This window comes from Palaemon carinicauda, chromosome 6, assembly GCF_036898095.1.
Source record: "Palaemon carinicauda isolate YSFRI2023 chromosome 6, ASM3689809v2, whole genome shotgun sequence".
NCBI lineage: Eukaryota > Metazoa > Arthropoda > Malacostraca > Decapoda > Palaemonidae > Palaemon > Palaemon carinicauda.
This window is the reverse complement of record NC_090730.1, coordinates 12,809,920-12,824,536: the sequence shown is the minus strand read 5'-3', so window position 1 is coordinate 12,824,536 and position 14,617 is coordinate 12,809,920. Positions and strand designations below refer to the sequence as shown.

The window sequence follows — 14,617 nt, the reverse complement described above, 5'->3', positions numbered from 1 at the left end:
GAAAGTCCCTATAAACAAGCTGGCTGATATAAAATTCTATGATGTCCATACACTTAAACATAAAGAGGTGCAAAAGTATTGACTCCCATCCATCTACCATCACCTGAGAAAAGATTCTCAGGTGATATGTTAGGTTTCTAACTGGCAACAAACTGTCACTGAAGAACCTCTATCATAAAAGGTAATGAGGTCAAAGAGGTGTGGTCAAATTAAGTAATGGGGTTGTCCATATTTGTGTCCATCTGCCCCCTCATTCAGTGCATTGACGAACAGTGGCTCCTTGCTGGCTGACGTATGCCATTAGGATACTGTTGTTGCTCATTAACATTACTGAGTGGCTTATCAAACATTGTTAGACTATGCAGTGCCAGAAGTACTGCCTTCATTTCCACTTAGTTAATGTGCAGGTATTTTGTTGGAAAAACACTTAGAGGTGGTCTGATTCCTGTGCTGTGCCTCCTTTCCCTCCTTCGACACATGCACGAAGAGCAGAAATTTTGTAAGAGTAGACTCTTGGGAAGTGTCCTTGACAAGGTTCTCGTCATTTAGCTATCGAATTAGATCAACTTGAGACCCTTGTTCCACCAGAACCAGAAATTAAGGAGGATTGTTGGCGCTTGACCAGTGTCTCTTACAACGCCGATGGTGAGATCTCATATGAAGACTGCCATCAGAAACAAACTACTCTAATGATGAAAGATGTCTGAGCAGCTATTACCAATAGCTTTGCTAGGGGAGAAAAGATTGCATTACCTTTCCGAGTCTGCCGATCAGACATCTGATGGGAGGGGTTTTTCTGCTACCGTATCTATCAGCATTCCCAGAAACCTCTGCTCAGGTGACAGACAACTTCTCCCAGATCGGGCAAAAAGCAAAAAGCCTGTCTCACTGCTGAAGCAGCTGCCTCCAAGAGGAAGAATGGATCAGCCAGAAAACCAAGTATCGAAGGTGAGAGATTCTATTGGTACAAGCACAAACTGACACAAGAGTGAACACCCTAGCTAACACTTGGGAGGTGAGGGGAGGATATTGGATAGACGGAAATGAGACAAAGAGAGTAGCATCATCTGCATATATAACAAGCTTGTTTTCAAGGGCAAACCACATACTGTATCATGTGTATATATGAGAAGTAATGAGCCAAGAACAATACGCTGAGGAACACCAGACATCACAATCCTATGCTCACTATAATGTCCAACAACAACATCTCTTTGTAATCTATTACTTAAAAATTCAATAATGATGCTAAGAAAAGACCTACATACTACCAACTGTTTGAGTTTGAAAACAAGAGCATCCTGATTAACACGGTCAAAGTCAGCACAAAAAATAAAAGCCAATCATATAAACTTCCAGACCAGAATCAATGGATTTCTGTACAGCACTGGAGATTGTAAGAAGGGCATCACATGCTCCAAGGGCTTTGCAAAAGACAAATTGCAAAATGGAGAGCAGATAATTACCTTCAGCATACCTATTTAGATGTTTTACCCATAGAAGTCAAAAACTTTAGATAACACGGGAGTTATGGAAATTAGGCAGTAATTAGCAGGGCTAGAGCTACCATAAACTCATTTACCTAATGGAGTAACATTACCACTTATCCAACAACTACTAAAAGAACCTCTTCTTGCAGAAAATAACAGACCACTTAAGAGCTAAGAAATCAGCAGTCTTTATAGAAAAAACAACAGGGAAAATAACATTTGGGTCTATACCTTCATAAGTATCAAGGCCCATCAAGAGTTGTAATTTTATGAGACTGAAAAGCTATAATAATTAAGTTCTCTCAAAATTCTTTGCTTGGGGTTACTTAAGCGGCATGGGATTACCCCAGTGCAGGAGAGGGATAAGGCAGGCTGCCAATGTTCCGACCGGCAGTGCTTGTGCTTGGTCTCGCAAGAAACCTAACATTAGCAGCAGAGAAGTGAGCTCCTTTAACTTATACTGAAATATCTTTTCAGGTAGAGTTGAGTTTTGATACATTAATGCTTCTCCTATGAAACTACAGTATGTAAAGGAATGGGTCACCATCTCATTAAACTTAGGCTCCTCCTCTCACTTGATAGAGATCACACAGCGTTCATCCTCATGGGTGACAATGTATCTCAAGGTCTCTGAAAATGGTGAAGGGCAAGGGCAGCATTCTTCATCCTGACCAATGGTGAGCTTACTCATTCCTATACTAGACCAAGTATTGGAGGCAGGAGTGTGAGCACTGTACCTCATACCTATCCACCTCTCTGTGTTAGGTAGGATAGTGATATACAGCTTCAGGCCCTTAATTTGTTCATGGGGCAAGGTCCGACAAATTCTAATAACACTATGAATGATCTGTCTAAATCATAGGTGGTTTTTTCTTCTCTTAGGAGTACTGTAACTGGCGTTAGAAGTGAAGGCTTGTAGGCTCAGGAAAATCCTAGTGGGAGAAGCACTAGTTACTTTAGTTGCTGAAGGGCAAACCTAAGAGGGTAAAACTGAGCGGCAGGTGGGAATGTTGTGTGAAGGCCTGTTAGCAGTGAGGTGTCTTGTCGATGATAACGCATCATATGCGATGTGGTGTCTTTATAATCATTAGAGCATTACGACTGATCCTTATCTTGGTCTAAGGAACTTTCGGAAGGACGGGAGAGGGCAGTGCCCTTTATCCCGATCGAGGGTCCAAGAACTCTGTCTCGTACGAAACCTAGAGCTGGTAACAGCTGGATGTGAACTTCATATGTACTGGTCAGAGGTGGGTACAACCTTGCTATGTACCCTACTGGTAGGTACATGGAAAGAGACCATCAGTGACACTCCACTATGTTGATCGAACATCTGAAGAAAATTAATTCTTCTGTGGAGGAAGTTGCATTTGGAACAAGACCAAACACAGGTACAACATCAGCACATAGGAATACTTATTTCCAAAGGGACAACTCTCGACACAGAGCGCTTCAGTTTCTCACTTGAAAGAGAGATGCCCAGGAAAGGTAGTGATGGTGAAGCCCGATATTTGAAAGCCTGCTCATTTTCATAAGAAACATAGCACAGGAAGCAGGTACTTAGCACCTGCATCAACACATATACTTGGGGATGAGAAAATTTTCCGTACATACCAACTCGCCTAGCAAACGAGGCAAAAATGTAATGGGATACCTTCCCAGAGTGGAACTTTCTCAGTAAAGGGTATTACACTGGCTCACACAAGGGGCAATATGGAAGGCTTGAATCATAGTGATAATTTGCACAGTGATCGTGCCCATGGTGATTAATCACTATATGGAAGGCCTGAATCGTGGAAATCATGTGCACTACGATCGTGCCTATGATGATCTTGTCATGAGATCAGTTAGTTGGGAGTGGACAGGCTGTCAACATCGAAACGTTTGCATTCCTTTCCAATCATATGCTCCACCCAACTCCTACTGGGTTGTCTCTGGAACCCTCTGAAGAGGGAATGGAAGGGAGGCAACACTTATCCTCTTGCATGGGGGGCAGGCATGTTTGGTTTCGCACAAGACCATGCAGTGATGACAAGTGTGTATACCCCTATACCATGTACTGAAATGTATTCTCTGAGAAGGAAAAATTCATGATACAACACCTTGTCTCATGCACGAGGTGAGAAAGTACCACGATTGATTTCCTAATTGGAAACGCTCTTGGTACGTACCGTACAGGCGTTTCTCCAAAGTTCTTAAAGTCTTGGCGTTACTGAAGCATCCCGGGAATGTCCCGGCATAGGAGAGGGACTAGAGTGACTGCTAACGTCATGGCTAGCAGTGTTAATCCTTTGTCATGTTCGAGAACTAGCACTGACAACAGGAGAGTCAGCTCTTGTACCTCAAGCATAAGCACCTTGGGTTGTGGTGGCCTGTTAGTAACGTCCTTGACTGGTAATCGCCATACCAGGGTTTGAGTCTCGCTCAAACTCTCTAGTTCCTTAGGTCGCTGCAACCTCACCATCCTTGTGAGCTAAGGATAGGGGGTTTGGGGAGCCTACAGGTCTATCTGCTGACTCATCAGCAGCCATTGCCTGGACTTCCTTGGTCCTGACTTGGGTGGAGATGGGGCTTAGGCACTGATATATATATATATATATATTATATATATATATATATATATATATATATATATATATATATATATATGTATATATATATAATATATATATATATATATATATATAATATATATATATATATATATATATATATATATATATATATATATATATATATATATATATATATATATATATATATATATATATATATAGATATACACAGATAGATATAGATATATATATATATATATATATATATATATATATATATATATATATATATATATATATATATATATATATATATATATATATATATATATATATATATATATATATATATATATATATATAGATAGATAGATATATATATATATATATATATATATATATATATATATATATATATATATATATATATATATATATATATATATATATATATATATATATATATATATATATATATATATATATATATATATATATATATATATATATATATATATATATATATATATATATATATATATATATATATATATATATATATAGATATATATATATATATATATATATATATATATATATATATATATATATATATATATATATATATATATATATATATATATATACAGTCAGTCTCTAGGACATTGTCCTGCTTGATAGGGCAATGTCATTGTCCCTTGCCTCTGCCATTCGTGAGCTGCCTTTAAAAAAAAAAAAAAAAAAGGGAGGCTATGAAACTATATACTGTAGAGGAAAAGACCGATGTCTCATGATTCTCAAATCAACTGGACTCTGCCTCACTCCTGAGAGAGGCGGTCAAAGTGCGTTCATCCTTCTGGGTGAAGACGACTTTCTGTAATAGGTGGAACGCGGCGGCCTTTTTCCTGACCCTTGGTGTGTGTACTCGTTCCCATACAAGATTGAGTACTGGTGAAAGGAGAGTGAACATCTGTACCTCATACCAACCCACTTCTCAGTGTTGGGTTGGAGGATGATATAGCACCGCTCCTTTCAGGTGTACATGACGTGAGGTTAGACAAAGTCTCGTAAGACTTTGAACTATCAGTCTTCACAGGTGGCTTTATCTTCTATGAGCAACTGGTGTTTAGTAAAAGGGCCCAGCACCTCAGAAACGTCCTTCTAATGTATTCTCGTACCGGACCGAGAATGGAATTGAAGCAAAACTCTGTAGAGATAGGGACGACAATCTGACGGTCAGTTTCCTCATAATGTTTTATGTTGTTAGAGTTTTTAAAATATTTTACTTTAATTGTTCATTACTTCTTATATTGTTTATTTATTTCCTTTCCTCACTGGGCTATTTTTCCCTGTTGGGGCCTTGGGCTTATAGTATCTTGCTTTACCAACTAGGGTTGTAGCTTACATACATACATACATATACCAAGGCACTTCCCCCAATTTTGGGGGATAGCCGACATCAACAAAGAAACAAAAACAAAAAGGGGACCTCTACTCTCTACGTTCCTCCCAGCCTAACAAGGGACTCAACCGAGTTCAGCTGGTACTGCTAGGGTGTCACAGCCCACCCTCCCACATTATCCACCACAGATGAAGCTTCATAATGCTGAATCCCCTACTGCTGCTACCTCCGCGGTCATCTAAGGCATCGGAGGCAGCAGCAGGGCCTACCGGAACTGCGTCACAATCGCTCGCCATTCATTCCTATTTCTAGCACGCTCTCTTGCCTCGCTCACATCTATCCTCCTATCACCCAGAGCTTCCTTCACTCCATCCATCCACCCAAAACAACATTCAATTTCTGTCTCTCCATCACTTTCATTCCCCACAACTCCGATCCATACATCACAGTTGGTACAATCACTTTCTCATATAGAACTCTCTTTACATTCATGCCCAACCCTCTATTTTTTACTACTCCCTTAACTGCCCCCAACACTTTGCAACCTTTATTCACTCTCTGACGTACATCTGCTTCCACTCCACCATTTGCTGCAACAACAGACCCCAAGTACTTAAACTGATCCACCTCCTCAAGTAACTCTCCATTCAACATGACATTCAACCTTGCACCACCTTCCCTTCTCGTACATCTCATAACCTTACTCTTACCCACATTAACTCTCAACTTCCTTCTCTTACACACTCTTCCAAATTCTGTCACTAATCGTCCAAGCTTCTCTTCTGTGTCTGCTACCAGTACAGTATCATCCGCAAACAAAAATTGATTTACCTCCCATTCATGGTCATTCTCGTCTACCAGTTTTAATCCTCGTCCAAGCACTCGAGCATTCACCTCTCTCACCACTCCATCAACATACAAGTTAAACAACCACGGTGACATCACACATCCCTGTCTCAGCCCCACTCTCACCGGAAACCAATCACTCACTTCATTTCCTATCCTAACACATGCTTTACTACCTTTGTAGAAACTTTTCACTGCTTGCAACAACCTTCCACCAACTCCATATAACCTCATCACATTCCACATTGTTTCCCTATCAACTCTATCATACGCTTTCTCCAGATCCATAAACGCAACATACACCTCCTTACCTTTTGCTAAATATTTCTAGCTTAACTAATAATAATAATAATAAAAATAATAAAAATAATAATAATAATAATAATAATAATGATAATAATAATAATAATTATTATTAATAATAATGACCGAGGTGCTCCTGACTCCCATGCCTTCAGAAGCTGGAGATGCACTATGATCAATTTTTTTTAGTGAGGCAGATTTGCACCGACTCGAAGGGGTGCCCTTTTAGCTCAGGAAAAGTTTCCTAATAGCTGATTGGTTGGAAGTATTTTTGTCTGAATACCATCCTTGTTTGCAAATAATTACCAAGTAATGGGAATCAAAACTTATTTACTAACTTAAATTTCTCCCTCAGATATATGTTTTGTAAATAAATACTGTAATGACAAAGAATAAATACATTGTAAAGTATTGTGATGGTAAGTAGGAGCTTGTTTTTGGATGCACGCTGCATAATTTTGTAACTTTTCACATATATTAACACAAACTGGGATAAATTACACTAAGCATAACATATCATTTTTACTACTACCTATTAAGCTACAACCCTAGTTGGAAAACCAGGATGCTATAAGCCCAGGGGCTCCAACTGGGAAAATAGCTCAGTGAGGATAGGAAAAAAGGAAAAATAAAATATCTTAAGAATACAGTGATCCCTCGCTACTTCGCGGTTCGACCATCGCGGATTCACCACGTCGCGGATTTTTTTCATAACGCATGTATATACATATATCGCGGATTTTCCGGAAATTTCGAAAATACCGCGATGTGACGCATAGTGCGAGATTGGAGAAAGTAAGGAAAATTGAATCATGATTGATTTTCAATATAAATGAAACTTTGAGGAGCAACAAAGATATCATTTGTTAGAGAGATAGAGAGGTAAGGAATGGGAGGTAGTGAAAAGTAGCCCACAGAGAGAGAGAGAGAGAGAGAGAGAGAGAGAGAGAGAGAGAGAGAGAGAGAGAGAGAGAGAGAGAGAGAGCGCGTGTGTGTGTGTGTGTTGTTTTAAATGTAATAAACAAAAAAATTTTATAGGTTATAACACATTGGTGCTTATGTAATATCAACTGTATACTGTAGACGGTTTGAATAAGTTAAGAAATGGTATAAACGATACTTTGTTAGTGTATTCGTACACTCTCAAGAGCGGCAGCTCGACGTCAGCTGATCTAATCATAGCCAAAAGTAACAAAAAGAAGTCAACAATACTCGATTTTTAAAACAGACCCGAAATTTAAAAACAAAAGTACACGCTTTCTTAATGTGCAATTAACTATTTAAAGAGTAGCAATTTTCTAGAATAAAATGATGTTTCCCAAAAAATAGTGGTTTGCTGATGAAATTGGATGCCGTATTTTTAGCAACGATTGAAATGGATGTAAACTCGGCATAATTTTTTTGTTTCGTATTTAATTGACACTAAAAAAACTAATTTTAGTTTCTTCATCTATATGTAAGTATTGTATAACACGAAGAGAGAGAGAGAGAGAGAGAGAGAGAGAGAGAGAGAGAGAGAGAGAGAGAGAGAGAGAGAGAGAGAATATGAATCAGCTGTTGTAATCGAATTCGGTGTTTTTGTTTCGTGAGAATTTCATCGCCACGACTATAACAACAACATACTGTACTGAACTTTACAGTATTATACAGACTACTGTAATATGATAAAGTAAAATATTTGTAATAACCTATTTTATATGATATGGGGCTATTTTTTTTTTTTTAAATTTACATTTACGTACGTAAAACAACTCTCTCTCTCTCTCTGTCTCTCTCTCTCTCTCTCTCTCTCTCTCTCTCTCTCTCTCTCCTCTCTCTCTCTCGCTCTCTCTCTCTCGTAAATTGTTTTCCTGCTTTGCTACGTATGTATGATTTTATATAGATACGGTAAATAATATTTGTAATAACATATTTTCTAAAAGCTTTTACTGTAATATCATTATTTATCACTTTCATCATGCGCGTTAAATGCCTTCGTTTGTTTACTGAGCGTACTTGATGACGCCGTCGTTTCAGGCGGCGTCATAAAGAAAAACATTTCATTTGGAAGTCCTAAGCAAAATTAAGTAAAACATTGGTAATAACAAAATCAACATACTGAATAATCAATATAATCGATGCAAAAACTAACCTATACACAGATGTGTAAATGCGTTTGTTTCTTCATTATGATCAGAGATAAACGTAAACAAAAGATTGGTTGCCATTTTTTATCGTGCTTTTTGGCGTTTAGGAAACGCATGATATAAAATCGCCTTTAATATTTGTGCCTGTTTTAGTTTAGGGTACTGTAGTACATGCATTAAGTGTTCTGTACATTAAAGGGTAGTTTGTTAACAGTACTATGTACAAGGGAAGGTTTTAAAAGTCTGAATATACATGTTAAATAAATATGTAAATATGGTGTCACTACTTCGCGGATTTTCACCTATCGCGGTCGGGTCTGGAACCTATCTACCGCGATAAACGAGGGCTCACTGTAGTAACATAAAAATAAATATAGCATCTATATAAACTATAAAAACTTAAAAAAAAAACAAGAGGAAGAGAAACAAGATAAAATAGTAACCGAGTGTACATTTGAAAAAAAAATTCTGTAATCAGCAGTAAAGCCAATACCGTAAACATGGAAATATAGTTTATTATAGAGTAAGTGAGCAAGTATATCCGATGGTGACAAATTTTGTATTGTAACAACTTACCTTTAAGCCAATGGCTTGATGAGCAGCTAATGTAACTCCAATACCTCCATCCAAAGCAATGATTTCATTAAGTCTTGCATATTCAGTGGCACCTAACCCCAAACCACCATATTCCTCTGGAATTTGCATTCCATACAGTCCCAATTCTTTTAGGCCATCTAAGGTCTCTTGTGGAATCTTAGCTTCTCGGTCAATTTTCGTTCCATCAACTGTTGAAAAACAAAATGAATATGAACGATATGGAACAAGAGACACAAATTTTAAATTAATTTTTCTTTTTCCTAACCATACAAACTTAAAACTTTTAATAGAAGTATGACATCAGCGAAGTTGAAACAGCCATTAAGTATTTTCAATAAGGTAAAAATAGTTGATTCCCAGGTGGCGGGTAAGTCCTGCCCACCTTACAGGTAAAAAAACCTTTACTGTATTTTGATCTTTGGCCTAGGTGTTTGCAGCAGGACATGTAACTTTGAGGTCTTAGATTTCAATGGTTAAGAGAAATTAAAAATTTGGAAATAAATTGCAGTTTTCCTAACTATACAAACCAGGAGTTCTTTACAGTGGAAATATACAGTATTTCGGTGATAGCTGGTTCTAGCTGTTGAGACTTGCGAGGGGTAATTACCCTCCACTAGTTAGCTCTGAAAGTCCTTTTTAGGTATTTCCTCAGTGCCCTTATAAGGCAGAGTAGCAGCTTATCTGGGTCATCTGTTACGGAATGGAGACTTGCAATCTGGAAGGGCCCGAATCTAGGATTCGCTACAACCAGATTTTGAGTTTTCGCCACAAACTCAGGAATGAACTGAGTGTCACTTGGCCCCCATCCCCTTGAATGGGCAATGTTGTAGGACAGACCATGTAGCTTGCCAAATCTCTTTGCATAGGCCAGGGCTAGAAGGAACACCATCTTCAAAGTCGAACCACAATCCGACGCTTGATGGAGGTTCATAAGGCACTCCTTTCAGAGAACATAGCACTTCTACTACATTCCAAGGAGTACTGACTTCCAACTGAGGGCAGGTGCACTCGCAGTTTCATATCAGGAGAGACAATTCCTTCAAGGGGGAAATGTTATCTCTGCTTAGTCTAAAAGCAACCATCATGGCTGATCGATAGCCTTTCACCGCTGAGACCAAGCAAAGTTTTCCTCCCTGAAGTACAGCAAAAACTCGGCTGTCATTGGAAGTGACACAGAGAATCGATTCCTTTTCACAACACCAACCACAAGATGGACCACTTTGCCTGATATACAGCAGCAGATCATTCCCTGAGGTATCCTACTATTCTCTTTGCAACAGGTCTCGAAAAGCCTCTCCTTGCAAGGGGTTGGCCTGGTTGCCAAATAACCTTCAGATATGAAGACGAAGCGATGGAATCAATTGATGGAAAATATTCATGTGTGGTTGTTTGAGGAGATTGGGAAGTGGAGGGAATTCCCTCGGTGCCTCTATGAGCAGACGCAGAAGGTCCAGGAACCAATCTGACTGTTGCCACAAAGGCCCTACTAGGGTCATTGAGAGGTCTTGCGATGCCCTGAACTTGTTTAGAATCCTCCTTACTAGGCAGAAGGGAGGGAACACGTAGACGTCTAGTCCGTCCCATCATGTTGGAAGGCATCCTGCCAGACGGCCTGGGGATCCATTGGAGAGCAGTACACCGGATGTTTCCTGTTCAGAGACGTCACAGACAGGTAGATCGTCGGCGAACCCCACAACGTCTAAACTTTGTTGGGTATCTGTCATTTTAAAGACCATTCAGAGCTTACTATCCGAGTCCTCCTGCTCAGATTATCCACAAGCACATTTTTTTTGCCCGGGATGAAACGGGCTGATAAGGCTACCGAGTTGTCTTCCGTCCTTCTGAGGATTTCTACAACTAGATGACAAAGATGCTGTGAAAAAGTACCTCCTTGCTTGTCTATGTGTGACATTACCTTGGTGTTGTTGCTCATCAGCACCACAGAGTGCCCTGAAAGGAGCTTATGGAAGAATTGTTTGAGGGCTAGAAGGGCTTACCTTCATTTCAAGGTTTATGTGGCTCTGTCGCTCAGCTTCAGAACAAAGTCTGGACGCCGTAAGGTGCAACAGGCAAGTCCCCCATCCTTCTTTTGATGCATCTGTGAAGAGGAACAATTCCAAGGGAGAAAAGAGGTCTACTCCCATAAGCAGATTGGTGTCTGACACCCACCAACTCAGGTCTCTCTTATGCTATGACTCTATCAGCACCAAGGTGTTCGGAGGGTCAAGGTGCTGAGATCAAAAGGTCTTCAGCAGCCACTTTAGAAAGAAAATGCGTAGGTGACTGTTGGGACCACCTTCTCCAAGGATGTTAGGTGCCCCAGAGGTCTTTGCCAAAGAACTGCTAGTGAGGCATCCTAAGAAAAAAGCATGTGAGCTACCCATTCTTCGGACGGGAAGACTTTGCCTAGTTTACTCATGATCCTCATTCCTAATATACCATCTCTTGCGATGGTTGCAGGGATGACTTCTTGTAATTTACCATGATCCACAGATCCTGGTAAAAGGCAAAGAGCCAGCCTAAATGGAGAAGGGTCTTTCAAGTCTGCTAAAACTAGCCAATCATCTAAGTAACAAAGAAGATGAATGACGTTCTTGTGACCCCAGGAGGACACCAGGGTAGATCCATATGAACACCTGAGGTACTGTGGACAGGCCAAAGCACAGTACCTTAAACTGGTATATCTTTCCACCTAATGTGAATCTCGGGTACAGTACTTTTTTGCCAGAGAGACGAACGTCCACCCTCTCCGAGCCAAAGTAAAACATGATGAAACAACACAGGTGTGTGTGTGAGCGGGGTGGCCGACTACCCCACTTACAACCCCGCTAACTAGCGGTACGGTAGTTTACACCACGCTAAAAGTCTTGTGGTTACCTTCCAGTTTCACTGAAAGTATAATCCCTATAAATAGTGAGGTTTTGTATTTAGTATCGGAATAAATACAAATTACGTTTAAAATTTGATATTTGTTCCTACGTGAAATGCAAACCCTCGTCATTTAAATTAAATAGACTCACTAATTGGAGTGTAGGTAGTCCTCATACAATCAAACAGGATAATTCTGTAACTTCTCTGTAAGTGGAAATGCAAAGCAGAGACAGTAACACAACCTACTTGTTTATCATGGCGATGATAAGCTGATAGGACCTGGGATGTACAATAATTATAACATACTGAAAGAAACTTTTCCTTTGGTAAAAAAGCAAACACCAGGCAAATGAGTAACGGGTTGGAGTCAGATTTGCCAAGGGAGATAAACTTCTTTCATTACAAAGAATGGTGCTTCAAAATGTAACTTACCAGCATCTGGTCCAATCAGCAGGTAACGCTTCGACGGCTGACCCCAATAATAAAGGAATAGACCCAGTCATAATACATTCATTCCCAACTTACATCGTAACTATACCATAGAAAAGATGCAATCTGTCCAATGCAGGACCTATGCTTGCAACACAACAGTTTGAGCAGCCAACACAGGCCCAAGCATAAAGGTGTCAAAGGATTTGTGGGTACACTGTCTTCCAGAAACCTGCCTATGAACCTTGGCCCAACAACATGTTTCTTTTAAAAGCTAGTCAGGGCCAATACCCGTGACTTTGTGAGCTCTGGTCCAGGCTGACACTTTGACTCTCTTGTCAGTGTGGTAGTCGAAAAGGCTGTGCGGACAAAGGCTCTTTATGAGAAGAGGTCACGGGCACAGCAGAACGGGGTTTCAGAACAGATGACAGGCCTTTCCTTGATCCAGAACTTGCAGGAATGCCTGAACCCAAGGGTTTGGCTGGTGTTCCTTTCGAAGGGCCGGGAATCTTGGATGCAAGAGCCCGATGGATCAGAGAGTGCTGCAAAGCAGTCTTCCACGATTCGACCACTCCATGAACATGACTCTAAAAGCAGAGACGTGTCATCTAGCACCGATGAGTTCCGTAATAACATCACCACCTTCGCGATAACCTGTTTTGCGAAGCGAGAAACCACCGCATCTTACCTCTTCAAAACTCAATAGCCCACAGGTTTGCTGTATGGTGAGCTAGGAAGTAGGAAGGTTATTGACTTCCCTGCCAGACAGCACAAGGCTCTTGTACTTCTCTAAAGTACATCAATACGCCAGACTCCTGGTCGAGCAGGTCACAGTACGGAGAGAGACCAAAGGCCAAGACCGATATACCTTCTGCCTTGTGTCTCTCTAGCGGGAGCCCCAAGTCAGAGCTTAAACTGACAGATCTACCTGCAACGGTGCAACCGTAGCATTTCAGGCATATAGAAACTCCATCGCTTAGAGTGGGGGAGGCAAGATCTTGTTTGACCTCCCTGAACGGAGTGAATTTTCAGATCCACAGATCTTATCATCCACACGGTCTAAGGCCAAGCCCACAAGGTACGACCAAGGCAACGCCAGCGTGGGCTGCGAACCTTGCGGGGTACCGAAATTCCAATCAATTACCAGAGTCCTCACCACCGACAGAACCATGATCGCCTGAACCATTCCTACTTGCAATCACAAATGAATGCAAGGACCTCCAAAATCAAACTCTCTGACTCAGGGAGTCAACCTCTGTGGGTGTCTCCATCCCTTGACCACCCCATCTGTCACCACAGGCGAAGATGAAGCGACATCCACAGGATAATCTGCTCCCCCACGAGTAAGTGTTCCATCCCAAGGACCAAACTCATAGCCAGGGACCGACAAAGGCCCAGGCAGGTCTACATCAATAGGAGATGATCTTCTGGTACACAATACATTGACCCTGGCACCATGGGTAGGGGCAGATGGACAATCACGGCCCTCTGGGCATGGGGAGCAACGACTACAGCCCCACATTCTTTGTCTACTAAAACGATGTCAAATGGTACTATCCTTTCCTTTGTAATCCAGTCAATGAAGGAGGGAGGAGCTGACATCCAATGTCCAGGAAGGAAGTGAGATGGAGATTGCCATCAACTTTGGGATAGACTAGGTGCCAGACAGTACACATCTTATTTGACAGGCCCTGGTTATCTGGTTATTTCGGGTGGCCTTTGTAGCCGGGACTGAGACACAGGACCGAGACACCAGGACTCAGCCAGAAGCAGCAGCAGCCGTTGCCCGTGTCTTCTTGGATGTTGCCCAGTTTGACCCAGACAAACGGCTAGTGTGCTTCTTCCTCTTCAGAGCATAAGCCTGCTACTGCACCGGAGGCCATGATTGACACACAACACAAGAGGATGTCTGCAAACAAACATTTCCTGACACAAAGCACATAAGGAGTGTGGATCTACATCTGACTCCACCACAAAGCAGTTCCAGCATCCTCCATTCGC

At 40.8% G+C, this 14,617-nt stretch overlaps 1 protein-coding gene and 1 pseudogene across 1 annotated transcript in view; both read right to left on the bottom strand.

Annotated features, from left to right (window-relative positions):
* LOC137642869 (uncharacterized) overlaps positions 1-14,617 on the bottom strand; it is a 443,369-nt pseudogene that overhangs the window by 285,041 nt on the left and 143,711 nt on the right.
* LOC137642427 (complex I assembly factor ACAD9, mitochondrial-like) overlaps positions 1-14,617 on the bottom strand; it is a 108,008-nt gene that overhangs the window by 57,651 nt on the left and 35,740 nt on the right. The window contains exon 4 of the mRNA XM_068374974.1: positions 9,296-9,504. Coding sequence (XP_068231075.1) covers positions 9,296-9,504 — 209 coding nt within the window. The remainder of the gene's footprint in view (positions 1-9,295; positions 9,505-14,617) is intronic.